Source organism: Myodes glareolus, chromosome 22 (genome assembly GCF_982192425.1).
Source record: "Myodes glareolus chromosome 22, mMyoGla1.1, whole genome shotgun sequence".
NCBI classification, from domain to species: domain Eukaryota; kingdom Metazoa; phylum Chordata; class Mammalia; order Rodentia; family Cricetidae; genus Myodes; species Myodes glareolus.
In genome coordinates, this window is record NC_142047.1 from 37,783,839 (window position 1) to 37,811,432 (window position 27,594).

Genomic DNA, 27,594 nt, shown 5'->3' on the forward strand with positions numbered 1-27,594 from the left:
TTGCCTTAGCTGTAGTTCATGGACAGACAAGGGACGTGGATGAGAGAGCAGACCTTTCTGTGCCCTTTTAGCCTGGGACTGTGGGTAGATTTTGCCAAGGTAAGAGACATTTTTCCCTAGCAGATGGCTCTTGTTTTCAGTCTTTGCTATTCTCTCATATCCTTATTGGTGTGTTTTCCAGCATTCTAATTCTTCAGTTTCAGAACAGTCTACTGAGTTTAGGTTGTTATTCCTGAGGGCTAACCTCCCCGTTTATACTGGAAGGGACTCTACACATAGAAAAACTCTGCTTCCAAAAACCAAGTAAGAGACAAAAGGACAACTCAGGTTATGGTTATGTGGCCAAATGAACCTGTTTGTGTGTGTGTGTGTGTGTGTGTGTGTGTGTGTGTGTGTGTGTGTGTGTGTGCATTTTGCTGTCTGGCAGCAGTAGCTGCTAAATATGCATAGAAGTTATCAAGATAAGGCTGGTGAGATGGCTCAGTGGATAAAAGCTTAAGTTAGAAAACCTGCCTCGGGGAGTTGTCTTTAGACCTCATCATACCCACACACAGATTTTAATTTTTTACGATTTGCTTGTCATTTTAAATAAATACAGTTTTTAAAATGTGTATGGATATTTTGTCTGCTTGTATGTCTGCAGTGCCTGTGGAGGTTAGCAGAGGGCATCCAATCCCTAGAACTCTCCTTGCAGACAATCCCGAATCACCATATGGAGCTGGGAACCAAACCCAGGTCCTCTGCAAGAGGTATGTGATTTTAACAACTGAGCCATCTCTTGAGTGCCCATTTTATCAAGACAAGGTCAGGCTGGCCTTAAACTCAGCAGCATTCCTTCCACTTGCAAATGTTTCCATTACAAGTGCACAGCACCCCACCCAGCTCCAACACTTGTTATGGCCAAGGTTTACAAGAGTTTATTTGATGCATTGGCCTCCAGTACTAATCCTCTGTAGTTCTGCTCCCCACAGCTCTCCTGAAAAAGTGTCCTTTGCCCAGAACACTGATAGACTGTGCAGGCATAATCTGGAGCACACTTTCTATCATATTAGATTTCTCAGCAGTATTCAACAGAACTTCCTCTAGGAACTAGAGACACTCTAGTGCTTACCATTGGGACACACTCACTTTTTGTTTTTTTCTGACCATGTCGCAGGCTCCTTAATGCTTTTATTCACCTCCTTATGCCTCAGTGTCTGGTCATTTCCTCCTCTTGCAACAGACAACCTTGTTCAATCCTGTGGCCCTATCTGCTGGAAATCCCCCAAATCTATCCCAAGACCTGATGGTTGAGTTCTACGGTAGGAGAAATAACTGCTGCTTATCCTGGGATGTTTTCTAGTTCTGTTACTATGAACAGCATGAAGCCTAGCAAACACCAACTGCCCAAACCCTGAACCCTGCTCCGAGTTCCTCCTCCAAATTGATCTCACAAAATGGCATCACAGTTGCCTATTGTTCAAGTTAGAAACCTACAATTCAACATGATTCTTGCTTCCTGTCCATGAACCAAAAAAATACTAAGTCTTTAGCTCAATTGTCCATAGCTGTGCCGCAGGTCTTCTCATACAGTGCCTTGTCAGATGTGTCAGTGGCTTTAATCCTAATTTTTCAGTAGGCAGACATAGGTGAATTTATTTTTTTAAAATACTTATTATGGGGGCTGGAGAGATGGCTCAGTGGTTAAGAGCATTGCCTGCTCTTCCAAAGGTACTGAGTTCAATTCCCGGCAACCACATGGTGGCTCACAACCATCTGTAATGAGGTCTGGTGCCCTCTTCTGGCCTGCAGGCGTACATGCAGACAGAATATTGTATACATAATAAATAAAAAAAATTTAAAAAGAAAAAAAATACTTATTATGTATTTGTATACATATACATAATATGTCTGTGTGTATGTCTGCAGGCCAGAAGAGGGCACCAGACCTCATTACAGATGGTTGTAAGCCACCATGTGGTTGCGGGAATTGAACTCAGGACCTTTGGAAGAGCAGACAATGCTCTTAACCACTGAGCCATCTCTCCAACCCCCAAAGGTGGATTTCTAAGAGTTTTAAGGCCAACCTAGTCTACATAGTTCCAAGCCAACCAGAGTTACTCAGTTTTAGCTGTACTTGGTAGCACAAGCCTATAATCTCAATGGTCAAAGGGTTGAGGCAGGAGGACTGTGAGGTCAAAGTGAGAGTGGATCTAAAAATAAAAAACACAGCATTTTTGGTTCAAATACAAAATGAAGTTGATGAGGGGTCCTCACTGCTCCACTTCTGTCCTGTCATCACAGAAGTTGATGGCCTTCTGTATTTTCCTTCCTCATTTCTCATTTTTCACATCCTCCAACCCAACCTGAAGCAAAAAGCAAAAATTGAAAAAAACTGCCAAACTTAAAGGGCGAGTAGAAATTTCCCTCTCCCGGCTCCTAGCTGATGTGAATGTGGGGCAAGAAAAGAATTGGGACTAGGAGCCCTGCCGTGCAGCAGAGTTGGGAAGCACAGTAGAGGATAGCCTGTTAGTCCTGCTCTTACAGGTCCTGTATCCTTAGAAAGCTCATGACTGGAGATATGGCTCAATGGTTCTAGAGGACCCAGGTTCAGTTCCCAGCACCGACATAGCAGAGTTACAACTCTAGTTCTAGGGGATCTGACACACAAACATAAGTGCAGACAGAAACACTAATACACAGAAAAGTAAATATTTTTATAAAAAGCTTAAGAGAACTTGCTGGGTGTGATGGTTCATACCTTTAATCCCAGTGCTTGAAAAACAGAGGCAGGTGAATCTCTGTGAGTTCAGGATAGTTGATAATGCCATCCCAGCCGGTGATTCAGTAACAGTTCTAGGCCCAGTAGCAGGTAAGAAGTACCCAGGAAAGGAGCATTGTCCTCTGGTTATTGGTTCTATCATTTGCCTTTGGTCAGTCAGACACCGGCAAGGTTCTAAGATGCATGCTTATTGAATTGGTAAGAAGAAAACTAACTCGGATTTTGGGCTTGTGCTGTAGTACTGAGTTGTCCTGAAATCAATGGTCACATTTATCCATTGTTTAGGGTGTGTGATGTCAGAATTAACTTCTCTAACTTTAGTTTTCTCAAATGGGAAATGGAGATGACATAGGGATGCTGAGAACTAAATGGAGATGACGTAAGGGATGCTGAGAAATGATTCAAATGTATTGTATAAGATGAGTTCTTTTGTTTGTTTTGTTTTGTTTTTCGGAGACAGGGTTTCTCTATGTAGCTCTGGCTGTCCTGGAACTCGCTCTGTAGACCAGGCTGGTCTCGAATTCATAGATCTGCCTGCCTCTGCCTCCCAAGTGCTGAAATTAAAGACCTGTGCTACTACCGCCCGGCTCATTTTATTTTTAATTACGTATATACATGTTTGTGTCCGTGACCGCAAAGGCCGGTAGAAGGTGTCGGATCGCTTGTAATTTCGGCATTTGAGAAGCGAAGGAGGAAACCGAGTTCAAGGCAGCTAACTGCAAGAAACTTTGTTACGAACCAAAAAAGAGGGAGGAACTATTTTAGTGGGAAACGAAGAGATGCAGTGAATACTAAGTTACTCTTTGCCGAGCTCTGGGGCGTTAAGTTACAATCAGACCACACCTAGCCAAGTAGGCTTGCTTACCCACGCCGGGGTGGAGCGAGGTTGGGAGACGACCGCGCGGGACAGGAACTGACGTCAATTCCGCGCACATCTTCTTCCGCTCCTCCCGAGTAGTGCTTGGCGCGGGCTGGCGTTAGCGAGGTCCGGAACCTTTCTGCAGGTCTCTCCCGCCTTGGGGACCATGGCCACCGACTCTTGGGCCCTGGCGGTGGACCAGCAGGAAGCCGCTGTCAAGTCGGTCAGTTGCCTGGCGGGGTTAGGGGACTTGGGCGGCTGCCGACTTCAGCTCGGAGACCTCCGAGTCGGGTCGGCCCGCGCGCCGCTGGAGTTTGCCGCGGGCAATTGCTTAGTGCTGATTTGCTCCAAGAGCGCAGAAAACCCGCTGCGAGTTTCTTATCCGAGTGGACTGAAGTTTTTCCCGTGGTGACTCTGTCCTCACTATGTGTGCGAGGCCCCAAACTGGCTTTCTCTTGACCTTTCATAACAAATGGCATCATTTTCATTGCTAAGGGGCAGTTTTTGAGCGCGTTTGTGCCTCTTTTCACCTAACAGTTCTTACATTCATGCTTAATGTGGTTGGCAGTTTGTAGCTCTCCAGAACAACGGGTTTTGTTTTGCTTTGCTTTAATGCACCACGTAACTACAAATACAAACTGTTTAGTTAATATTTTAGTGACGTTTAGTTTCATTTTTAAAGACTTTTTTATGGTGGTGATGGTAGTGCGTTCGAGACAGGGTTTCATTTAGTGTGGGTTGGCTTCTGTCTTATTGTGTAGCTGAGGCTAGCCTTCAGAATTGCGGGTATCTTTCTGCCCCCTCTTAAGCTCTGGAGTTAGAGATTTGATGCCTTTGTTCTATTTTTGAGACAGACCAGATAACCTGCAGATTACTATTTAGTTCAGGGTGGCCTCAATTACTTTCTTTTAATATCTACTTATGTCTGTTTTATGTGTATCTGTGCCATCTTTTGTGACCTAGTTTGTTAGAAGAGGGTGTTGGATTCCAGGGATCTGGAGATAGAAACTGATGTGAGCCTTTCTGTGGGTGCTGGGAGCCAAACCCCGGACTTCTGCAAACTCTCTTAACCACTGAGCCATCACTGTAGCTCCTGTATTTATTTTTTAAACCATTAATTGTATTTTGTGTATGTATGTTTGTTTTAAGCATGCATGTGTGTGTGGGATGGATTTCAGTTCATCAGGCTGGAGGACATGAAGTTACCCACCGAGCTATCTTATGAGTCCCAGGCTGAAACTTCAAATTTGATGTTTGGTATGAAATTATCCCTAAATGATAGTGACTGGGAATTGTTTTCAATTTAATTATGTGTGTTTGAGAAAGAGTATCTCACACTGATGTCCAGTCTAGCCTCAAACCCCTGGACTTCAGTAACCCTCCTGTCTTATCTGGAATTGCAGGAAGGTCCCACCGTACCCACATTTCTGGATTTTTTAAGTGTACTAACCAAAGCTGGGGACTTAGTTTTGTAAGTCACACTTGCCTAGCTTGAACAAGGCCCTAGGTTGGACTTTAACCCTGCACTGCAGGGGGTAAAAGCAAAGTATATCCCTAATCTCATTATGATGTGAATATCATCAATACCACCTAAACATCCTGGATATTGACCTAGCCATTCTGCTTATCAGAAGGCTGATGTAAATCCCCTTGAGATATACTTCACACCCCCCCCCCAACACACATACACTTTCACCTCTGTAGACACACATTTAGCAAAGTATAGCAAATCTGAGAGCAAGCAGTACAGTGGTTCCAGGAAGGATAACAGTTCATGCTAAGTGGTTCACACTTTTAATCTCGGCTCTTGGGAGGCTGAAGAAGGTGGATCTCTGGGTTTGAGGACAGGCTTGTCTACAGAGTGAATGCCAGGACAGCCAGGGCTATGTAGAGAGACCCTGTCTTACAAAACCAACAACTCAGCCTGACGGTGGTTGTGCACTAGGGAGGCAGAGGCAGGCGGATCTCTGTGAGTTCAAGGCCAGCCTGGTCTACAAGAGCTAGTTCCAGGACAGGTACCAAAGCTACACAGAAAAATCCTGTGGGGTTTGTTTGATGGGGGTACTGACTCTTCAACTTTGGTTCTTCCTGCCTCCATTCCCCAAGTGCTAGATAAAGGCCTGTTTCACTGCACTCAGTTCATTGTAATACATTTTAAACTAACTTACCATGCAGGTGGTTGAAAAGATAGAGGACTATAATTTATTTGCTGTTAATAGGGTTAAAGAGGTTGGGGCATGGTTTAGTGGTAGCCTGCCTGCCACTAAGGACACAAAGTTCTGTGTCCTGCTAGCATCACTCAGACTCAGACAAACAAAAACTTGGATATATTCTAGAAAGAGTGTAAGTCAGAAGAAAAACAAATGCTCAAAGGCTTCCTCCCTGTTTCTCCTTATACCGTTATGTTTAATCCATGCCCACCTCCTCTTTTTATGCTGCTCAGGAAACATGAGATGTTTTTGCCCAGGCTTTTAGCCCTTCCGAACAAACTAGCTCCCCAGCCAGCTCTGCAGTAGTTTCTTCTAACCTCTCACCAGGCAGCCCCACTGCCTCCCTTGGTTGGTTCTCTTGCTTACTGTTTTCTTTTATTCTTACTCAGATGAGCAGTTTGCAGATCAAAGAAGAAAAGGTCCAAGCAGACACGAATGGTGAGTCACTGGGGACTGCAGACGAGGTACAGAGTTGGATCCTGCGGGTGTGTGCTGCTTGCCGCGCAGTGAGCAGTGGGCCTGTGCTAGAGCCGCTCGGCAGATGTCAGTCTAGGACGGAGCCCAAATGAGGAATTAGCAGATATTTCTGAAGAGGGAATGTTTTCCAGATTTTCCAAGCTCCTGATGCTTTAAAAACAAAAGTCACAACCAGGTGGTAGTGGTGCACACCTTTAATCCCAGCACTCGGGAGGCAGAGGCAAGTAGAGGTATGGGTGTGAGGCCAGCCTGATCTACAGAGTGAGTTCCAGGACAGCCAGGACTAACACAGAAACCCTGTCTACAGAACAAAACACTCATATGCCACTGTTGGATTGCGTTCCTGTTTACTTGATATTAAAATCTTTGAAGCCTGACTAGGTTCAGGCCAGGCATGGTGGCTCATCACCCCCCCACACCCCCGTGATTCCTGTGGTCAGGAGAATTGTTGAAGTTTTTTAGGCCACCTCTTCTACTCCATCCCAGGACTATAGCAGAACTCTGCTTCAGAAACAAACAAAGCGCAGAAAGTATGAGAAGGTACAAGGCCTCCTTTCCACACTGCTCCGTGTCTATTGTTCCTGTGCCCACTTGTGTTCATTTGCTGGGCACCTCTAACAAGGAACCCAAGGTGGGTAGTTTAAGCCATAATAGCTGCCAGGTGTGGTGGTGTAAGCCTTTATTCCCAGAAGAGGCAGAGGCAGGAAGATTTGAGTTAGAGGCCAGCCAGAGCTACAAAACGAGACCCTTTCTCAACAAACAAACAAAGCAACAACCGACAGTAGCTTATTGTCTCAAAGCTCAGGAGATTAGAATTCTAAGATCAAGGTGTCAACAAAGTTTGTTGCTTTTGAGGTCTTGTAGAAAGACCTTATTCCAGGTTTTTGCTGGCAGTTTTTAGTGTTCCTTGGATTTTAATGATTTTACCCAGATCTCTTAGTGTTCTTCTAAATAGCATTCCTTTGTTTATTGATTAATTGATTGATCGAATGTTTGGAAATGCTGAGGGCCACACTCAGAGTTCAAACATTTGAGGTAAGTGCTCTGTCCTAGGTTCCCCTTTTTATTTTTATTTTTAGACTAGTCAGGTTTCCCCATTTTATATAGGTTCAGTAGTATTGGAGTTGGACATGCTTAACCCCATTTTCAGAATAAGGTTCCTTCCTGAGGTACTGGGGATCAGGACAGGATAAATGAATTTTAGGAATACTCAGTTAAATCCGTAACACAGAAGTAGCTACTGTTAGTGGCATTTTACTTTAGTTTCATTTGGCTTACTTGTTTAAGTCCATTCGTTATTTATTTATTTTTGATAGCAGGGTCTTGCTGTGTAGCTGAGCCTGGACTTGAATTCATAGCATTCCTCCTGCCTCAGCATCTCAAGTGCCAGGATTACAAATTTGTGTTACTATACCTGGCAGTGAATTTTTAATATTCCAGTTTCCTTATATAAGGCAAATAAAGATAGGGATTCATATTTTCATTGTTTCTGTTCTCCGGTTCCTCTCTCCCTATCACTTACCTCTGAGAGGTGACAAGATAATGCACAGTATTCCCGATTTTTTCCATGCAACAGTCTAACTTTACATGCTCTCCATATTGACCTGCACAATATTGCATTATGTTGATACATCATTAATCAGTCATCTAGAGTTTGTTTCAATTTGATATTATTTGAAGCAGTATGTCTCAGAATAACCATGGGCTTAAATACTTTATATTGTGCAGTGTGTTTCTACAATAATTTACCATGAATAGATTTGCTAGGTCAAGAGTATAAGCATTTGAAAAAAAATTGTGAGCCAGGTGGTGTTGGCACATGTCTTTAATTCCAGCACTCAGGAGGCAGAGGCAGGCAGATCTCTGTGAATTCTGTTCTCAGCACCCACATCAGATGGCTCACAGCATCCTATAACTACTCCTTTTTCTGTCCCCTAAGGACACCTGCTCTCATGTGCTTAGACATTATATAATTATGACAAAAATAAGTCTTTTAAGAAATTCTATTATGCTATGTGTGTGTGAGTGATAACATGCCATGGTGCACATTTGGAGGTCAGAGGACAACTTAAAGGCATTGGTTGTGTCTGCCGGGAGATTGAACTCAGGTCATCATCAGGTTTGGCAGCAAATACTTTTACTCAGTTATTTAGTTTTTACCTTTTATCATCATCATCATCATCATCATCATCATCTTGGCTTTTCAAGATAGGATTTCTCTGTGTAGCAGACCTGGCTGTCCAGAAACTCGCTTTGTAGACCAGACTGGTCTTGAACTCCCAGAGATCTGTCTGCCTCTGCCTCTCAAGTGCTGGAATTAAAGGGTTGCGCTACCATCACCTGTCTTACAAATATTTTCAAAGTGGTGGTGAGGATATATCTTAGTTGGTAGGCTGCTCGATAGCATGCAGGAACCTGGATCCAATTCTTAGTACCATATGAACCAAGCATGTTGATGCTTCTTTGTAATCTAAACCCTTGGAAGTAGAATCTGGAGGATCAGAAGTTCAGTGTCATTCCTTGCCACTCCAGGCCAGCCTGGGCTACATGAGACCCTGTCTCAAAAACGAAACATAAAGTACCCTCCATAAGATTGTTTTATTTTTAGTGTTTTTTGAAACAGGGTCTCAGTATATAACCTTGACTAATGTAGAATTTATATAAAGACCAGGCTAACCTCAAATTCATGAGTGAGCTTACTTCTACTTCTCTAGTCCTGGGATTATAGATATTCACCACCATGCAAGTGCTCTACAATTTTATATTTCTGTTGACAGCCTGAAAGTGTCTGTTAACCCTACAGTCTAATCACAAAATGTTTAGTCAGATTGGGTTTTTCTAGTCTTACAGGTAAAAAAAAATAGGGAATAGAATTTGATATGTAAGGCTTTGCTGTTTTTTAGGATAACTAAGTCAGAAATAAAATATTTTTGTGATTCTAAGTTTAAATATAAGTTTTTTTCTTATTCTCTGAACATGCTCCATAAACATAAAATTTATTAAACATAAAAAAGCCAGTTCCTTAATTTGTTCACTTCATTGTTAATATATATGCTGTCCCAAGCTGTAGGTGGGTTTAGTTTAGTGTTTGCCTTTCTGATGACAGCTGTTTTCTTGTGCAGGTGTTATCAAAACCAGCGCCTCTGCAGAGAAGACTGAGGAGGAAGAGAAAGGTAACTGTTCTTTGACGTTCTCTGGCGAGAGCCTTGCTGTGCCCTGGACTTGGCCACGTGGAGCTGGAGCCACTTGAGTTGTGAGGACAGGAAGTGAGGGAAAATGAGGAGTGCGCAGTGGTTTCCTGCTCTTTGCTCTTTGGGTCCCACCACCCAGCCCCAGATGATCACATGTAGACGTATTCCTTCTTATGAATGTCAGGTCTTAGCTTGGCTCATTTCTAGCCAGCTTTTCTTAACTTAGCCCCTCTACCTTTTGCCCTGGGCTTTTACCTTTCCTTATTTCTGTATCTCTTTTCTTTGCTTCTTATTCTGTGTGTGTCTGGGTGGCTGCCCCTGGCATCCTCATCTCCTCTTTTTCCTCACTCCTTCCTCTTCTCTTTTTCTCCTTCTGTTTATTTTCTCTGCCTGGCAACCCCATTTATTTCTCTCTCCTGCCTAGCTATTGGTCATTCAGCTCTTTATTAGACCATTCAGGTGTTTTAGGCAGGCAAAGTAACACAGCTTGACAGAGTTAAACAAATGTAACATAAAGGAATGCGACACATCTTTGCATCATTAAACAAAAGTGCCACAGCATAAGCAAATGTAACACATCTTTAAATAATATTGCAAAACAAGAGTGTGTTGTCCTTGAAGCCAAAAAAATGTCTTCAACAGTGGTGTGTCAAATCTGGGAAAGTGGTGGCTCATTCAGTAAAGTACCCCACCCCCCATAAAATCATGGCCTGAGTTTGTACCCCCAGTTTGTACCACACGGTAAATTGGAGTAGTAGCATGCATCTGTGAGCCTAGCTCTGATGGTGGAGGGGTGGTCTGACAACAGGGGGATCCTGAGCTTTCTGCTGAACCAGTCTAAAATAACTCTAGGCTCATTGAGAGACCTCATCTCAAAAAATAAGGGGACAGCTACCAGGCAGTGGTGGTGCATGCCTTTAATCTCAGATTTGGGAGGCAGAGGCAGTCGGATCTCTGAGTTTGAGGCCAGCCTGGTCTACAGAGTTAGTTTCAGGACAGCTAGCGCTGTTACACAGAGAAACCCTGTCTTGGAGTACAAAAAATAAAAGAGAGATAAAGAAAAATAAATAAGGGGACTGAGCAGTTGAGGAAGATTCATGATCTCAGTCTCTGACCTCCAAACTCATGTGCACAAGTATCCATGCACACCTTTGTACTCATATAAACACATTATGCACATACAAAGCGTGTAGTTTGACATGCACCTCAAGGGCAGAACACATTTCTTGTGTGTGCTAGGCCCTGTGTTTTATCCCCAGTTCTTGGGAAACAGAAAGCAAAAGTGTGCCACTATAGCTGGTAGGGTGATTAAGGAGCATCATGTACTTGCAGTCTCAGCTATTTGGGCAACTACAAAAAATGAGGTTTAGAACAACGAATAGCTTGTTCATTGCAAGGAACTTAGGATGATGTGGAGATGGGGAGACAGTATTTTCTCAAGGGTGGCCTTGCCTCGTGTGGGTGAAGAAAGTCTGCTTTCCTCCTGACAGAGGACAGAGCTGCTCAGTCTTTACTCAACAAGCTCATCAGAAGCAATCTTGTGGATAACACCAACCAAGTAGAAGTCCTGCAGAGGGACCCAAGCTCGCCTCTCTACTCAGTGAAGTCTTTCGAAGAGCTTCGTCTGTGAGTATTCGTTGCTTTGAACAGCTGTTAACTTACCCAGTCCCAATGAAAAAGCATCTCTGAACTGGGCATGGTGGCCTTTTAATCCCAGCACTCAGTAGGCAGAGGCGGATGGATCTCTGTGAATTCAGTCTAGTCAGAACTACTTAGGGAAATCCTGTCTCAAAACCAGCAGCAACAACTAAAACCTGGTGGTGGTGGCACACGGCTTTGGGAGGCAGAGGCAGGCCTGGTCTTCAGAGTAAGTTCTAAAACAGCCCGTGCTACATTCTTCTGTACTTTAACTTTGGCTTTAAAAAAAGGTTTGTTTTTTTGTTTTGTTTTCAATCATATTTACGTATTTGAGTAGGTAATAATCTACATGATTTGCTGGATGGTGGGAGCACATACTTTTTTTTTTTTTTATGTATACAGTATCTGTCTGCGTGTATGCCTGCAGGCCTGAAGAGGGCACCAGGCCTCACTACAGATGGTTGTGAGCCACCATGTGGTTGCTGGGAATTGAACTCAGGACCTTTGGAAGAGCAGGCAATGCTCTTAACCGCTGAGCCATCTCTCCAGCCCCGGTAGCACATACTTTTAATCTCAGCAGGTGGTTCTCGAGGCTAGCCTGATCTACAGAATGAATTCCAGGACAGCCAAGCTACGGAGAAAAACCCTGTCTCAAAAAAAAAAAAAAAATCCACAAACCAATAGTCTATATGATTCAAAAATTAGTGTGGGAGGGTCAAGGGTTGTAGTAGAATGAGTACTTGCTTAGCAAATATGAGGTCCTGTTTTTGAGCCCTAGCACTTCACCAAGCAGGCATTAGATGACACACTTGTAATCCCAGCGTTTGGGGAGATTGTACAAGCAGGAGGATTAAAAAAAAAACCTCAAGGTCATTCTGGACTAGAGCAAGTTTGAGGCCAGCCTGGGACAGATGAATCTGTATGAATAAGTTACAGCAATGTCTTCTCACTTCTTTTTTTTTTTTTTTTTTTTTTTTTTCTGCTACCCTTTTTCTTTGGATACTTAATCTCAGAGTAGCCTGGTGGTGATGTAGGCCCATGATCTAGCTGCTTCGAAGTATGAGATCAGAAGTTCAGGATTTGCCTGGGTTACAGCGTGCATGTGGGATCTCACTATGTACCTTGCAAGCCTTGGACACCTGGCTCCCACCTGAGCCTCGTGGGTGTCTGGGTCTGTAGGTGTGCACCACGGCACATGGTTTTCTTATAGAGGCTGAAATGCTACAGAGTCAGTCAGCATAGCTGAAAGGCTTTGTTTGTTTGTTTGTTTTAAATACTCTTAGAACTTTGAATAAAATATTGACTGTCAGGTGATTTCTGTATGTCAGGAACATGTCTTATTAGGTAAGAACTTTGGGTGACCACAGGGTTTACAAACATTAGTCTTCTTAGAAAGTGTCTAAAGAGCCTGGATTCCTGGAGTGCAGCAGAACCTGCGACGGGCCAGGCTTTGAAGGAAGGAGCGCTTATGACTTCCTGGCTCTCAGAAGGGGTTTTCTGTATGTAATTATTTGGCAGGAGACAAAGCATTGTCTGTAGTTGACACCACTGCACTGACTGCTTAAGACTGCCAAATGTCCAGTACTATGTGTGTGAGAGAGAAACCTGGAGGACATCCACTGAACTCGACGTCCCAGGGATCCTCCTGTCTCCACCCCCACTAGCACTGAGATTACAGGCTTGTACCACTTCCCCTTGGCTTTTAACGTGGGTACTAGACATTTAAACCTAGGCCCTCATGCTTGTGTGGCAGGCACTTTGCCAACTGAGCTATCTTATCACAATCATATTTTATTATTAAAAAACAACTGTTTGGCTGTGCTGTGGTGGCGCACGCCTTTAATCCCAGCACTTGGGAGGCAGAGGCAGGCGGATCTCTGTGAGTTCGAGGACAGCCTGGGCTACAAGAGCTAGTTCTAGGACAGGCTCCAATAACTACAGAGAAACCCTGTCTCGAAAATCAAACAACAACAACAAAAAAAACAAAAACAAAACCCATTTGTTGATAAGAATTTCATATAGCACATGCTGGCTTCAAATTCCCTTTCACTGAGGATAATCTGACCTACCTACCCCTACCTGCCATATGCTAGGCTGACGGGGAATGTGCCACCAGGCCTGGTTCATTCAATTCTGGAACTGTTGGTAGAGTAAGCTCTCCACCAACTGAGCTACATCCTCAGCCCTTAAAGTCTAAGTCTGACTTTTAAGGTTTTTCAGGAAATTAGACTTTAAAGTGTTCCTTTGTCAAAGGCTTTATTCATCAATCATCTGTTGCTTTTTTTTTTTTTTTTTTGAGATGGGGTTTCTCTGTGTCCCTCTGTCTGTTCCAGAATTCACTCTGTAGACCAGGCTGGTTTCAACCTCAGAGATCCACCTGCCTTTGTCTTCCTGAGTGATGGACCACAAACATCCTGAAAAACAAATTATTTTAGTTATTTTATTTTTTGCATGAGTGCTTTTGCCTGCATGAATGTGTGTGCACCATTTGTGTGCTGTTGGAGGTGGGGGTCAGAAGAAGGCAGTGGACCTCCTGGGACTGTAGTAAATAAATGGCTGTGAGTCGCCAGGGATTGCTGGGGACAGAACTCAGGGCCACAGGAAGAGCCGCCAGTGCTCTTAATCACTGAGCCATCTCTCCAAGCCCTCACCCCCACCCCCCCTTTTTTTTTTAAGGTCTCACTATCTAGCCTGAGGTAACTAAGGACTAGGCGGTGGTAGTGTAGGTTACTCCTAGGATTCAGTGATCCTTCTGTCTCAGCCTCCTAAGTGCTAGGATTACAGGTGTAATCAGTTGAGCAAGTTCTTCTGAGCTCAGCAGTTTAAATTCCTTTCATTTAAAGGACTTGCTCTCTCAATTCGACTGTTTTAGAAAGAATCGAGTTATGTAGCCACATGGCTAGCCTGGAACTTACGGAGATCCTCCTGCCTTGGCCAGCCAAGTGCTGCCATTACAGATCTGAGCTAGTGCTTGGAGCTTGAATTGTCCTCTTTGGCGGGTTTTCTCTTATTTGTTCATTGTAAGGTAGCTGGATGGAACCCAGACTGCATAGAGTACTTGGGTTATTTTGTTGTTTGGGCTTTTCTCATTCTTTGTGGGGCTTGCGTTTGTATACTTGTCATGGGAATACATGTGCAGACACTTGGAGGCCAGAGATTGATGTTGGGGAGTCTTCTCTTGTCATTTCCCACCTTGTTTTTGGACAGGGCCTCTCACTGAACTCATAGCTTACCTATTGGCTAGATGGCTGGCCAGCAAGCTGGGAATCTGGCATCTCCACACCCTTTCAAACACTAAGTCCACCTAGTGTTTGCCACCGTGCCCTATTTGGATTATTTTATACTTAAAGATTTGAAATGCAAAAAAACTAATGAACCAATGGAACCTCTTGGGTTGGTGAATCCTGATTAGGTAGTAACTTTTAAAAAAAAAAAAAAAAACAACTTAGAGGCTGTCTTTGTTACCAGATAGAAAATACTAAAAGATTTTGTGTCTGAGAACCTACATATGCCAGAAGAGTTTGCTTTTTAGAGGTGGAGAAGACTTAGAGAACTTCTTAATTTGGTTTGGCTTTTTTATTTTGTTTTGTTTTTTGAGACAGGGTTTCTCTGTGTAACAGTCCTGGCTGTCTCTGTAGACCAGGTTGGCCTTGAACTCAGAGATCTGCCTGCCTCTGCCTCCTGAGTGCTGGTATTCAAGGAGTGCGCTACCACTGCCTGGCTATTTTTTTTTCCTTTAGCATTTATTTAAAATATAAAATTCTCATTTTTATGTGTGTGGGTGTTTTGCCCACATACGTTTTTATGCCTGGTTCCCTTAGATGCCAGGTGAGGATGGTCAGATCCATAGAACTGGAGTTGTGAGCTGCCACATGGGCGCTGAGAATCTAACCAAGCTCCTTTGGAAGAGCAGCCAGTGCTCTTATCTGCTGAACCATCTCTCCAGCCCCTTTGTCTTTTAATTTTTTTATTGCATTAATTGTGTGTGTGCATGTACAGAGGTTACAGGGTAACTTGCGGAAGTCAGTTCCCTCTTTCTACCATGTGGGTCCATCTGACGGATCAAACTCAACCAGGCTTGGTAGCAGGTGCCTTCACTCACTGAGCTATCTTGCTAGTCCTCCGCTACTCCCCCTTTTAAAAGATAAAGCCTCACTCAGTAGCTTAGACTGACCTGGAACTCATTGTGTAGCCCAGGATAGTATGCAACTTGAAACAATCCTTTTACCTGAGCTTTCTAAGTGTTGGGATTATTGGATGAGACACCATGCCCAGCTATTAGCTTTTCTGTGAAAAGCTGAACATCTATGCTGTGATCCAGGCTCTCAAGACAGAGGTGGAGGTAAATAATCAGGGATCAAGCAACATAGTGAGATCAAGGCCAGCCTGGATTATGTGAACTCTTTCCTTTAAAAAACAAAGGCAAAAAGCCCCCTGGGCTGGCGAGATGGCTCAGTGGATAAAAGACACTGCTGTGCAAGCTGATAACCGTAGTCTAATCTCCGGAATCCATGGTAGAAGGGGAGGACCAACTCCTAAAAGTTGTCCTGTAACCACCACATGTGCATGGGCCACAGCAGGTGAGACCCACACTCACAGGTGTGTCGTGCACATAGGCACGGTAATGATAAATGCATAAACGTTAAAGATAAGTAAAAGGTGTTGTGTGGGTTTTATTAGATGTTTTGTGAATGTAGGGGTAATAGAGAACTTACTGTAAACACAATATAAATGTAATATTAATTGCTATTTGCTATGTAGTTGATTAAGAGCTTGTTGCCAGGACTAGGAATGTAGCTCAATTGGTAGAGTGCTTGAAACCCTGGGTACAATCGCCAGCCTTGCATAAATCAAAAGTAGTGGTGCGGGCCCGTAATCTCAGCACTCTGAGGTGGGGACAAAAAGCAAACAACAAGGGGCTGGAGAGATGGCTCAGCGGTTAAGAGCATTGCCTGCTCTTCCAAAGGTCCTGAGTTCAATTCCCAGCAACCACATGGTGACTCACAACCATCTGTAATGGGGTCTGGTGCCCTCTTCTGGCATGCAGGCATACACACAGACAGAATATTGTATACATAATAAATAAATATTTTTTTAAAAAAAGCAAACAACAAATTAAGAAGTTGGTGCTTTTCTAGTCTTGTTTTTTGAGAATATTGCACAGTAGCCCAGGCTACCCTAGAATTTCCAGCAGTCCTCTTAGTCTACCAAGTGTTGTGATAACAAGCATGATGTGGCACGTCTCTTAATCTAGTCTTGATTTTTGACTAGACATAATCACATCTGTCTAAATAACCACACTTACCTGGTTACCAAAGAAACTGACTTAATTATATTTTTTTTTTTGGTTGCCCTGTTTTTTAGTCCAGCTGGGCACACAAAATTGGGGCTCAATTTTGGCATCTGAACCAAAAAATAAGACTTTTAGGGCTGGAGAGATGGCTCAGAGGTTAAGAGCACTGACTGCTCTTTCAGAGGTCCTGAGTTCAATTCCCAGCAACCACATGGTGGGTCACAGCCATCTATAATGAGATCTGGTGCCCTCTTCTGGCATGCAAGCATACATGGAAGGAATGTTGTATACATAATAAATAAATCTTAAAAAAAAAATAAGACTTTTAGGATAGCAGTGTACTTGACTTGGTAGAGTGCTTATCATGCACAAAGCCCTGGTACTGCATAACTGTGGTGATGCACTCAAGAGATGAGTCAGGATGGACTGTAGTAAATGCCAGGACAGCCAGAGCTACATAGGGAGACCTTGTCTCCAAGAAATAAAAATAGTTTTAAAAAATTAGGCAAACTAGGCATGGCGGCACATGCCTTTAATCCCAGCACTTTGGAGGCAGAGGCAGGCGGATCTCTGAGTTTGAAGCCAGCCTGGTGTACAATGTGAGTCCAGGACAGCCAGGGCTGTACAGAGAAATCCTATCTCAAAAAACCAAAGATCAACAACAAAAAGTATACATAGAGAATAAATAAATGTAAATTTTAGAATAATAGTTTGATTGAGATAGGAAGCAGCATGTCTTGTTAGATCTAGGATAAGATGTCTAAAAACATTTTAATGCTAAAAACCCACCTCGTCTCTACCTCGCCTCCCAGGAAACCGCAGCTCCTCCAAGGTGTCTATGCCATGGGCTTCAATCGACCATCCAAGATCCAGGAGAATGCGTTGCCCATGATGCTTGCTGAACCGTGAGTACAGACCCCGCTGCACCTCTTCAGAGTTGGTTTAACTAAGTGTTTCACAGATGCCTTTTATTGTTTCTGGGCACAAACAGGCTGTCTGGGACAACCTGCCTTCTCAGGAAAAGAGCTTTAGAAGTACAGGGAAAACCACATGGATTTTGCCATTTTTTTTTTTTTCTTTTTCTTGCATTTTTTTTTTTTTTTTTGTCTGTTTATTTTGTTGCATTCAATACAGGGTTTCTCTGTGTGTCCCTAACTGTCCTAGAACTCACTCTGTAGATCAGGTTGGCCTCAAACTCAGAGAGATCCTGCCTCGGCCTCCCAAATTCTGGGATTAAAGGCGTGCGCCCCCCACCGACTGACTCACATTTCTTTTTTATGTAAATGTATTTTTTAAGATTTATTTTTAGGGGCTGGCGAGATGATTCAGTGACTATGACTACTGGCTGCTCTTTCAGAGGACCAGGATTCAATTCCCAGCATCCACATAACTGCTTGCAACTGTCTGTGACTCCAGTTCCAGGGGCTCTGACACCCTCACACATGCAGGCTAAACACCAATGCACTGAATATAAAAATATAAATCATTTTTTACAAAAGTTTATTTATAATTGTGTATATAGATATGTATTATCTGTGTATGGGTATGTGCATGTGTGAATACAGATGTCCACAGCATCTAGAAGTGGGCATTGGATCTCTTGGATCTGGAGTTACATGTGGTTGTGAGCCCTACCCTACATAAATGCTGGCAACAGAACTTGGGTCCTGAGGAAGAGCAAAAAGTGCCCTTAACTGCTGAGCTAACTCTTACAACTCTATGGACACAATTCTTACTGTTTCCATTTATCAGCAAAAATAAATAGTGTTTTATTTTAGACCAGTGGTTCTTAGCCTTCCTAATGCTGTGACCCTTTTATAGAATTTCTCATGTTTTATGACCCCTCCAACCATGAAATTATTTTTGTTGCTACTTCTTAACTAATTTTGCTACTGTTATGAATGGTAATGTACATGTCTGTGTTTTCCAGTGGTCTTAGGCGACCGCTATGATAGGACTATTGAACCCCAAAGGTTGAGAGCCACTGTTTTATTAGACAGTTATTAAAATTTTGTGTTTTAAATTTTTTTCTTATGTTTTAGATATTATTTTAGAGTTGGGTATATGGTGGATCACACCATGTAATCCTTTGGATTACTCTAGCCTTTGGGAGACTGGTGTAAGAGTCTAGACTAGACTGCAGTGAGATATTGTCTCAAAATTAAATAAATGAATAAATAAATCCAGAAACAATATTTGAAAATTACTTCAGAGTTTGGAATGTACCTCATGGTAGAGCAATTACTTGGCTTTTTTTTTATTTATTTATTCATCCATTCATTTTTGTTTTATTGAGATAGTGTCTCGCTATTTAGTATTGGCCTACATGGAGCTGGCTGTGTAGACCAGACTGACCCAAAGCTCACAGAGTTCTGCCTACCTCATCCTGCTGAGTGCTGGGGTTAAAGGTGTGTGCTAACATTCCTGACCCTTGCTTGGCATTCTTGATGACTCGGTTTAGTCTCTCCTTCTTCAAAAACAAAAACAAATTTGGTTCAAAACTATTTGGAGGGGCTAGAGAGATGACTTAGCAGTTAGAGTACCTGCTTCTTTTCCAGAGGATCCAGGTTCAGTTCCCAGAAACCACATTATGATTCCCAACCATGTATCTAACTCTAGTCTGAGAGGCTTATAATATAAGCGGTGCACAGGAACACATGTGTGTGAAACTCATTCACATAAAATAATTACCAAAAATACTACGTTGAAGTTTTTGAGCTCTGCAACAGAAAGTATACAGAAGATACCAGTAATATCTCTCTAGCTTTAGAATATAACACTAGTCCAGTTGTATGTGGAACTGCCCATAAACCCTCCCCTCCCACCCCTTTGCCTACCTCCTCTGAAGCAAATGCCACCCTGAGATTGGCTGTTATCTCCTCAGGTATCTTTGTGCTTTCATTGTGTGCAATTATCTAAGGCTCTGAAGGGTAGCTTGCATATTTTTTTTAAGGTTTATAGTTGGTTTTATTAATTCCTTCTCCCCTTTCCAGATTGTTTTTATTAGTAAAGTAGCAAATGACCTAGTTTAACGTCTCAAGCATTTTGGGCTGAGGACTGTGGCTCACATAGTCTGAGGTTTCAAAATGAGAGGATGGACACTGGTCCCCTCCCACCCTTTCACAGCACATGCCCATCAAGCCCATGGAGCTTGCATATTTTTAAAGCCTAGACTATATTTTGTGTAACATTTTTAGCTCAGCCTCTTTCTTTCTTTCCTTCCTTCCTTCCTCCCTCCCTCCCTCTCTCTCTTTCTTTCTTTCTTTTTTTTTTTTTTTTTTTCGAGACAGGGTTTCTCTATAGCTCTGAAGCCTGACCTGGAACTAGCTCTTGAATACCAGGCTGGCCTCAAACTCCCAGAGATCCGCCTGCATCTGCCTCCCAAGTGCTGGGATCAAAGGCGTGCATCACCACCTCGCATCCTTAATGTTAATTTCTATTCAGTGCAGTAACATAGATAATATGATGAAACTTGAGAAAGATTCATTCTAAGAAAAAACATCCCAGCGTTTGGTTACTTGTTTTTTGTCTTTTTATTATTTTTTTGTGTGTGGTTGGTTTGCTTTTTGTTGCTGTTGTTTTGTTTTGTTTTGTTTTCCTCAAGACAGGGTTTCTTGGTATAATCCTAACTGTCCTGAACTAGTTCTTTTCTGGGGTGTTAGGAGGGGATAGTTCAAGACAGGGTTTTTCCTGTGTATGTAACCCTGGCGTCCTGGAACTCTGTAGACCAGGCTGACTTCGAACTCAAGAGATCCATCTGCCTATGCCTTCTGAGTGCTGGGATTAAAAGTGTGCACTACCACTGCCCAGCATAGTTTTACTATGTTTGATTTTTGTTTTAAGGTTTATTTATTTATTATGTATACAGTGTTCTGCCTGCATGTATGCCTTCATGCAACAAGAGGGCACCAGATCTCATAGATGGATGTGAGCCACCATGTATGTGGTTTCTGAGAATTGAACTCTGGAAGAGCAGCCAGTGCTCTTAACCTCTGAGCCATCTCTCCAGCCCAGGATGTTTCATTATGTTTAACCAATATTAACTTTTTTTTTGAGCATCTCACTATATAGCACTGACTGACCAGCAGCTTACTGTTGACCAGGCTACTCTTGAACTCAGTAATCTACCTGTTTCTGACTCCTAAGTGCTGGGATTAAAGGCATTGATCACCACACCTTGCTCCAATATTAAATTATTTCTGTTCTTTGTCAATGCAGCCCACAGAACCTGATTGCCCAGTCTCAGTCTGGTACTGGGAAAACAGCCGCCTTTGTTTTAGCTATGCTCAGCAGAGTGGAACCAGCAGACGGATACCCTCAGGTGAGTGTTAGAAGCCCGTGGGCTCTGGCTTGCCTGCCCTGAGATGAAGTAGTGCCATGTGATGAAGTCTGACTGTCATCGGCACCTTAGTCATTGGCTCCTGCAGAGCAGTTTAGTGCTTCAGGCCTTGACAGGGCAGAATTCTCTTGGAGACAGCAACTTTAAGCGATGGTTTCTTAAGGCCTCCACTAATACCGACCCTGGGCTCTCATTAGGGCAGGGTTCCTTACAGAGGCATTTGTATACAGGTGAGCGGTGGGTCTGCTTGAGGAGCAGGTCCCCTGCACTATTTCAAGAGGTAATAGCATTGGTATGCTTGTGGGCCTAATTCGGCCTGTTGTCTGTGATTGAACTCATCTGTGGTTTCTCCGCCAGTGTTTGTGCCTATCCCCGACATATGAACTGGCACTTCAGACAGGAAAAGTGATTGAGCAGATGGGCAAATTTCATCCAGAACTGAAGCTAGCTTACGCTGTTAGAGGCAATAAATGTGAGTATAAATAGAGGTGAAACTTAAACAGAGATCTCGGAATTGTAAGCCTGGCCTACCATGTCTGACAACATGATTATTCTCTCATAATGGAAGGTTATTGTGCATGCATTAGTAACTTTATAAACAGTTATATCAGTTTCAACTTGAGTCAGCTGAAGTTTCTGAGTAGTGGTGTGTGTGTGCGCGCACTGTAAGATAGAGATTTGACCTTAGGAAGACCAGCTATACAAGAAGAATAAATGTCTGTAGGCCAGAAAGCAGAACAAAGTCTATGCCAGGATCCTTGACTGAGCTGCCAGTGTAGGAGGAAAGAAGTGAACTACATGGAAGGCGGATGGGAATGTGTGAAAGAAACACCGCATGATGTTCAGGTTAGGAGAGGGCTGGGGAGAGGGCTGCGGTGTTCAGAGCCCTTGTTCTTTCAGAAGACCGGGCTTCACTTCCCAGCACCCGCATGGGGCAGCTAACAACTGTCTGTAGCTCCAGTTCCAGGGGATCTGGAGCCCCTTCTGGCCTTTGAAGGCACCAGGCATGCAAAACACTGCCCCTCCCCCATTAAAATTTATTTCAAAGATTTTAGGAGAAAGGAAAGAACTTGCACGTTTTTGTCTACAATGCTCTATACCAGTGTTCTATTTCACAGCTGAAGAAAGCAAGGCTTAATTAAGGATGACCCTTGTGTGTTTTATTCATGTGGTGGGGGTGTGGTAGCCACTGTGTGTGTAGGATAACTTGTAACTAGGTATCCTACACACTGTGTGTGTAGGATAACTTGTAACAAGGTAACTTGTGCACTCAGTTCTTCCCTCCCACCGTGTAGTTATCAGGATTGAACAAGGAACTCTACTCACTGAGCCATCTTACCAGCCCTCCCATACGGTTTTTTTTTTAAATAATTTATTTATTCTTATTTTATGCACATTGGTGTTCTGCCTGTAGGTATGTCTTTTTTTTTTAATATTTATTTATTATGTATACAATATTCTGTCTGTATGTCTGCAGGCCAGAAGAGGGCACCAGACCTCATTACAGATGGTTGTGAGCCACCATGTGGTTGCTGGGAATTGAACTCAGTACCTTTGGAAGAGCAGGCAATGCTCTTAACCACTGAGCCATCTCTCCAGCCCCCTCACATGTGTTTTGAAATCTGGAATTGATTTGTTCTGACAGTCTGAGAGGATGTGTAAGACTTTTATTTCCAAAGCTAGCTTTCCTTTATAATACCTGAAGAAAACATGTCTTTCCACAGTGGACAGAGGTCAGAAGGTCAGTGAGCAGATTGTCATAGGCACCCCCGGGACCGTCCTGGACTGGTGCTCTAAGCTGAAGTTCATTGACCCCAAGAAGATCAAGGTGTTTGTTCTGGACGAGGCTGACGTGATGATAGCAACTCAAGGCCACCAAGACCAGAGCATCCGCATCCAGAGGTAGGAACTGGACCAGGAGGAACCTCCAAAGCCTCCTCTTGCATCTTTGGGTTCTTTGCTCTGCTCTGTGCAGCAGTATTTGTGTGGTGGGCCATTTCCACAACCGCTCTCAGCATGCTCCCAGCCTGGGATGAGAAGGGAGACCTGGGACCCTCACTCAGCCCAGTGCCACACTTGGTCTGCTCCTCCCTCCTCAGGATGCTCTGTATCCCACTCAGCCTGTGGGGCTGCAGCCCATCCAGGCTGCGGAGGCTGGGCTTGTGTTCCTTCTGGCAAAAAGCTTGAAGCTGTGCAAAGTGCCTGGGCCTCCACTTGCAGGATGCTGCCCAGAAACTGCCAGATGCTGCTCTTCTCTGCCACCTTTGAAGATTCAGTGTGGAAGTTTGCCCAGAAGGTGGTCCCAGACCCCAACATCATCAAACTTAAGCGTGAAGAGGAGACTTTGGACACCATCAAACAGTATTATGTCGTTTGCAATAACAGAGAGGAGAAGTTCCAGGCCCTGTGCAACCTGTACGGGGCCATCACCATCGCCCAAGCCATGATCTTCTGCCATGTGAGTAGCTGCTGCCCTCCAGGGGATGCACTGCCCTTCCTTCGTTCAGCCCCACTTTCTTTGCTCAAGAGAACCAATTTCTCTGTGTGGCAAGGAACTGGCTTGTGGGAATGGGGAAGATGGTTTCTTTGATAGCCCTGTTTCTGGAGTTACATAGTTTTAACACAGCATTGCAAGAACAATATCTATTTGTAGGGGATATGTAATTGAGAAAAATCTAAAAGAAGTTGCTGATGATTAAATTGTCACAGGAAGAAGCACTTGAAAATACTGTTAGGAGAGCTGGAGAGATGGCTCAGCGGTTAAGAGCACTGGCTGTTCTTCCAGAGGTCGTGAGTTCAATTCCCAGCAACCACATAGTGGCTCACAACCATCTGTGATAAAATCTGGTGCCCTCTTCTGGCTTGCAGGCCGAACACTGTAAACAATAAATAAATAAACAAACAAACAAACAAGCCTTAAAAAATAGTTAGGAACAAAAGAATAAGACATCATCCTCTGTTAGTTTTAGACTTCTTCCCACTGTGATTTTATTTTAGGTTTTTTGTTTTTTTTTTTTTTTGGTTTGGTTTTTCAATACAACTCTGGCTGTCCTGATACATGCTGTGTCGACCAGGCTGGCCTCAAACTCAGATCTTTTTGCCTCTGCCTCTCTAGTTCTGGGATTAAAGTTGCAACATGTTCTCTTCAGCCCCTTATTTATTGCCTTATGTTAAACCTGAGGATTGCTTATTGCATTCAGTAGTTTAGTCGCTTGAGACTACCCTTTCTCAGAACCATCCCTTCGTGTCTCTGACAGAGCATATCAAACTCTAACCTGGACAGCTCCAGGAATCTGGATAATGAAGTAATAGTCTTGTAGAATTTCTGATTTCCCTTATCACTTTTGTGACCTATTTAGGTTTGTTTTTGTTTTTGAGATAAGGTCTCAAAATATAGCTCAGGCTAGCTGTCAACTTCAGGTATTTCTACATCAGTGTTCTAAGTGCTAGAATTACAGGTGAATTTTTTTTAAGATTTATTTATTAATTATGTATACAGCATCTGCCTACGTGTATCCCTGAAGGCCAGAAGAGGGCTCCAGATCTTATTACAGATGGTTGTGAGTCACCATGTGGTTGCTGGGAATTGAACTCAGGACCTTTGGAAGAGCAGTTAGTGCTCTTAATCCCTGAGTCATCTATCAGCCCATAGGTGAATTTTTAAAATTAATTTTGTGTTGTACCAAATTGGATTGGTTCACCAGACCCAAGTTGGGTCATTTATAGTAGGAACATTGTGAAATTGGTCCCCAGGTGGTATTTTTGCTAGCTATTGTGCTGTCAGAGTAACAGTTTTAGCATACTTGATGTTTAGCTGGTAAGTTTCAGATAGACTCTTCTGGGTCTTCAGTAGTCCCTCTAGGTACTAATATTTCTTAAACGTTTGTGGGGCTTTTTGTTTGTTTTCTTCCCCAGACCCGCAAAACAGCTAGCTGGCTGGCAGCAGAGCTCTCCAAGGAGGGCCACCAGGTGGCTCTGCTGAGTGGGGAGATGATGGTGGAGCAGAGGGCGGCCGTGATTGAGCGCTTCCGAGAAGGCAAAGAGAAGGTCCTGGTGACCACCAACGTGTGTGCCCGTGGTGAGCAGAGACTTGGGGTCCCAGGCCCTCTGAGCAAGGAAAGTGCTTGTATCCGTGGTCTCATGGAGGTGGGAGGGCCTTAGGTAGGGGCGTCCCTTTGTAGGAGAGACCGATTCCCCTTGGGCAGGAAGAACCACTGGGAGGAAGCCAGCATTCCCGCCTTAGTGTGAAGAAACTCAGGCCTCCAGACACTTGCTTTTTGTTCTTCTGCCGAGGCTACCATCCTGTAGGCGTCCTCTTTAGTACCCATAGCCCAGACATGACCAGCCCAAGCCATGTCTCCAGTAGAAGTGGGTGTGTGTGGCTGACTGTGGCCCCCTTTTCTCCTGTCTGCCTCCCTCCCTCCAACCTCTTTGTGCAGGTATTGATGTTGAACAAGTGTCTGTCGTCATCAATTTTGACCTTCCTGTGGACAAGGACGGGAACCCGGACAATGAGACCTACCTGCACCGCATCGGGCGCACGGGCCGCTTTGGCAAGAGGGGTCTGGCTGTAAACATGGTTGACAGCAAGCACAGCATGAATATCCTCAACAGAATCCAGGAGCATTTTAGTGAGTCCCTGAGTTGGCTGTGCCTGGAACTCTTCTCAGAGGGGGGGAGTGTGGCAGAGGGGAGGTTTCCTTTGTCCCTAGTGTGGGCTGTGTCCCTACATAAACTGCTCCACCTGGGCCTTGTCAGGGGGAGCACCTGCACATTCAGGGCTCAGGGACTGGAGTATCAGCGCCCTGACACCTGCCTAGGGGGACCTGACAACCTCCCTGGGAAGTCAGTGTCAGTGACCTGGGCCCTGTTGCCAGCTACTCAGACTCGGGAAGCCTGCCCTGTGCCTGGAGGAAGCATCACTGTCCCACAGCGAGGCGCCTCCCCCGACTGCCATGCTGCTCTGGGTGACGTCCGTTGTATTTCCATGGTAGCCCACAGTGGTCCTCCTATCTTTTTTCCCTCAGATAAGAAGATAGAAAGATTGGACACAGACGATTTGGATGAGATTGAGAAAATAGCCAACTGAGAAGCTTCACCAGCAACTGGCACCACCCTCAGCACTGTCCCTGCCTGGGAGCCTAGAGCTTTCATGGCATAGGCCTTGACAGGCACCTCAAAGACCAAGACCTGAGTAGAGACTACCTACCTCATTCAGAATTACGTTTGAAACTGACAGATTTGTGCAAACAGTGGGGGGACATGCAAGGAGAATTTTTGCAGTTTAGAAAATAGTCCTAGACGCACGTGGTGGCGCAGCCCTTTAATCCCAGCACTTGAGAGGCAGAGGCAGGAGTATCTGTCATTTCCAGGCAGCCTGGTCTTCAGAGTTCCAGGGCAGCTAGAGCTACAAAGTGAGACCTTGTTTCAAAACATAGTCCTCAGCTCTATCTCCCTTTAAAGCCACAATTGTCTCTTCTATGGCAGTATGGTTGTGAGAAAAAGGTTCAGAGACCAGGAGAACCCTGGCTATAGCGTAGATGCCTTTTATAGTGCCAGTAGAGTCCTGAGTGCCCATCCCTCCCATAGCTCCTTCTCTCTTCCTTCTGGTGAGCATCTTGGCTGCTGCTTTATTCTTCAGATTGGCAGACAAGATGGAAGTCAGTAAAATCACAGACTCACAAGGGAGACTGATTGGTATATTGGGTAGACAACCCCACTGCAGATGGGGCCTGTCTTCCCTTCACTTCCACTCCATCTGTTCTGGACCTGGCTCATTGTTTGGTTCTAATCCATGGGATTTCATGCCAACGGCAATTTAGAAAGGAAGTTATGACCAAACAAAAAATATTCATTATGCCATTAGCAGACTTATGGATCACTTCATACATTGTATGAATAAGATTAGATAAGACACAGTGATAACACATCATTTTCAGAAATTTTTAAAATAATTATGAGAAGCAATTTACTAATCATGGTTTGTTATTTGTATTTTTATGCTTACTAGACTAATATATGCGCATTAAAAAGTGTGTGTGATAGTGCTGTGTTTACTTGAGACACGCATAGCTTCCTGCTTGCTCAACATGTCCCAGTGTTTCTTCTGTCTTCTCCATGGCTGCTTTCATTTGGGATAAGTGTGAGCATTCCACGCACACATTCCATACTACTTTGTAACCTGATGATTCAATTATAGGCATTTTGGCGGTTTCAGCGCATATACATACATCTATTTCACTCTGGAAAGTATCTGTCACCTGGTGTGGGAGGTCCTTCTGTCTATGTGTGCCAGCATGGCCACCCTGGCATATATTTTATCATTCCCCAGTGAAAGGATTTCTAGCATGTCCCATTACCCATAGTGCCATAGTGACTAGCTCAAGCTCTATCTTGGATATGGTGAGAACTGCTCTTACATTCCTGGATATAGACTTCTTGGGTCAGCATGGAAACATTTAAAGTCATAATTCATCACTAATTCAGCCTGCCCCAAAAGTTCTTATCAATTTGTTGCTGTAGTAATATAAAAAATGTCTTTTTACCGCCATTCGTAATATCCCTTTTTTGTTATTTTTTGAAGTAGAGTCTCACTGTGTAGCTCTAGATGTCCTGGAACTCACTTTGTAGATCAGGCTGCCCACAAACTCATAGAAGAAATCCACCTGCCTCTGCCTCCTAAATGCTGGAGTTAAAGGCATGTGCCACCATGCCTGACTTTGTATATCCATTTTTAAAACTGCCAGGCTAGGAACTGGGGGGATGGCTTGACAGTGAAGAGCATGTGCTGTCCTTAGAACAGACTTTTGTCTCCCTGCACCCATTT

General features: G+C 43.8%; 1 protein-coding gene across 1 annotated transcript; it reads left to right on the forward strand.

Moving 5' to 3' along the window:
• The first annotated feature begins 3,685 nt into the window (after positions 1-3,685).
• On the forward strand, positions 3,686-26,812 carry LOC125402466 (ATP-dependent RNA helicase DDX19A). The gene is made up of 12 exons (XM_087900361.1): positions 3,686-3,843; positions 6,220-6,268; positions 9,430-9,480; positions 10,989-11,124; positions 17,242-17,334; positions 20,648-20,750; positions 21,126-21,240; positions 22,493-22,670; positions 22,989-23,226; positions 24,684-24,846; positions 25,208-25,399; positions 25,796-26,812. Exons 1-12 carry the CDS (start codon positions 3,787-3,789, stop codon positions 25,855-25,857), a joined length of 1,437 nt encoding a protein of 478 aa, XP_087756487.1. The 5' UTR covers positions 3,686-3,786; the 3' UTR covers positions 25,858-26,812.
• Positions 26,813-27,594: the final 782 nt, after the last annotated feature.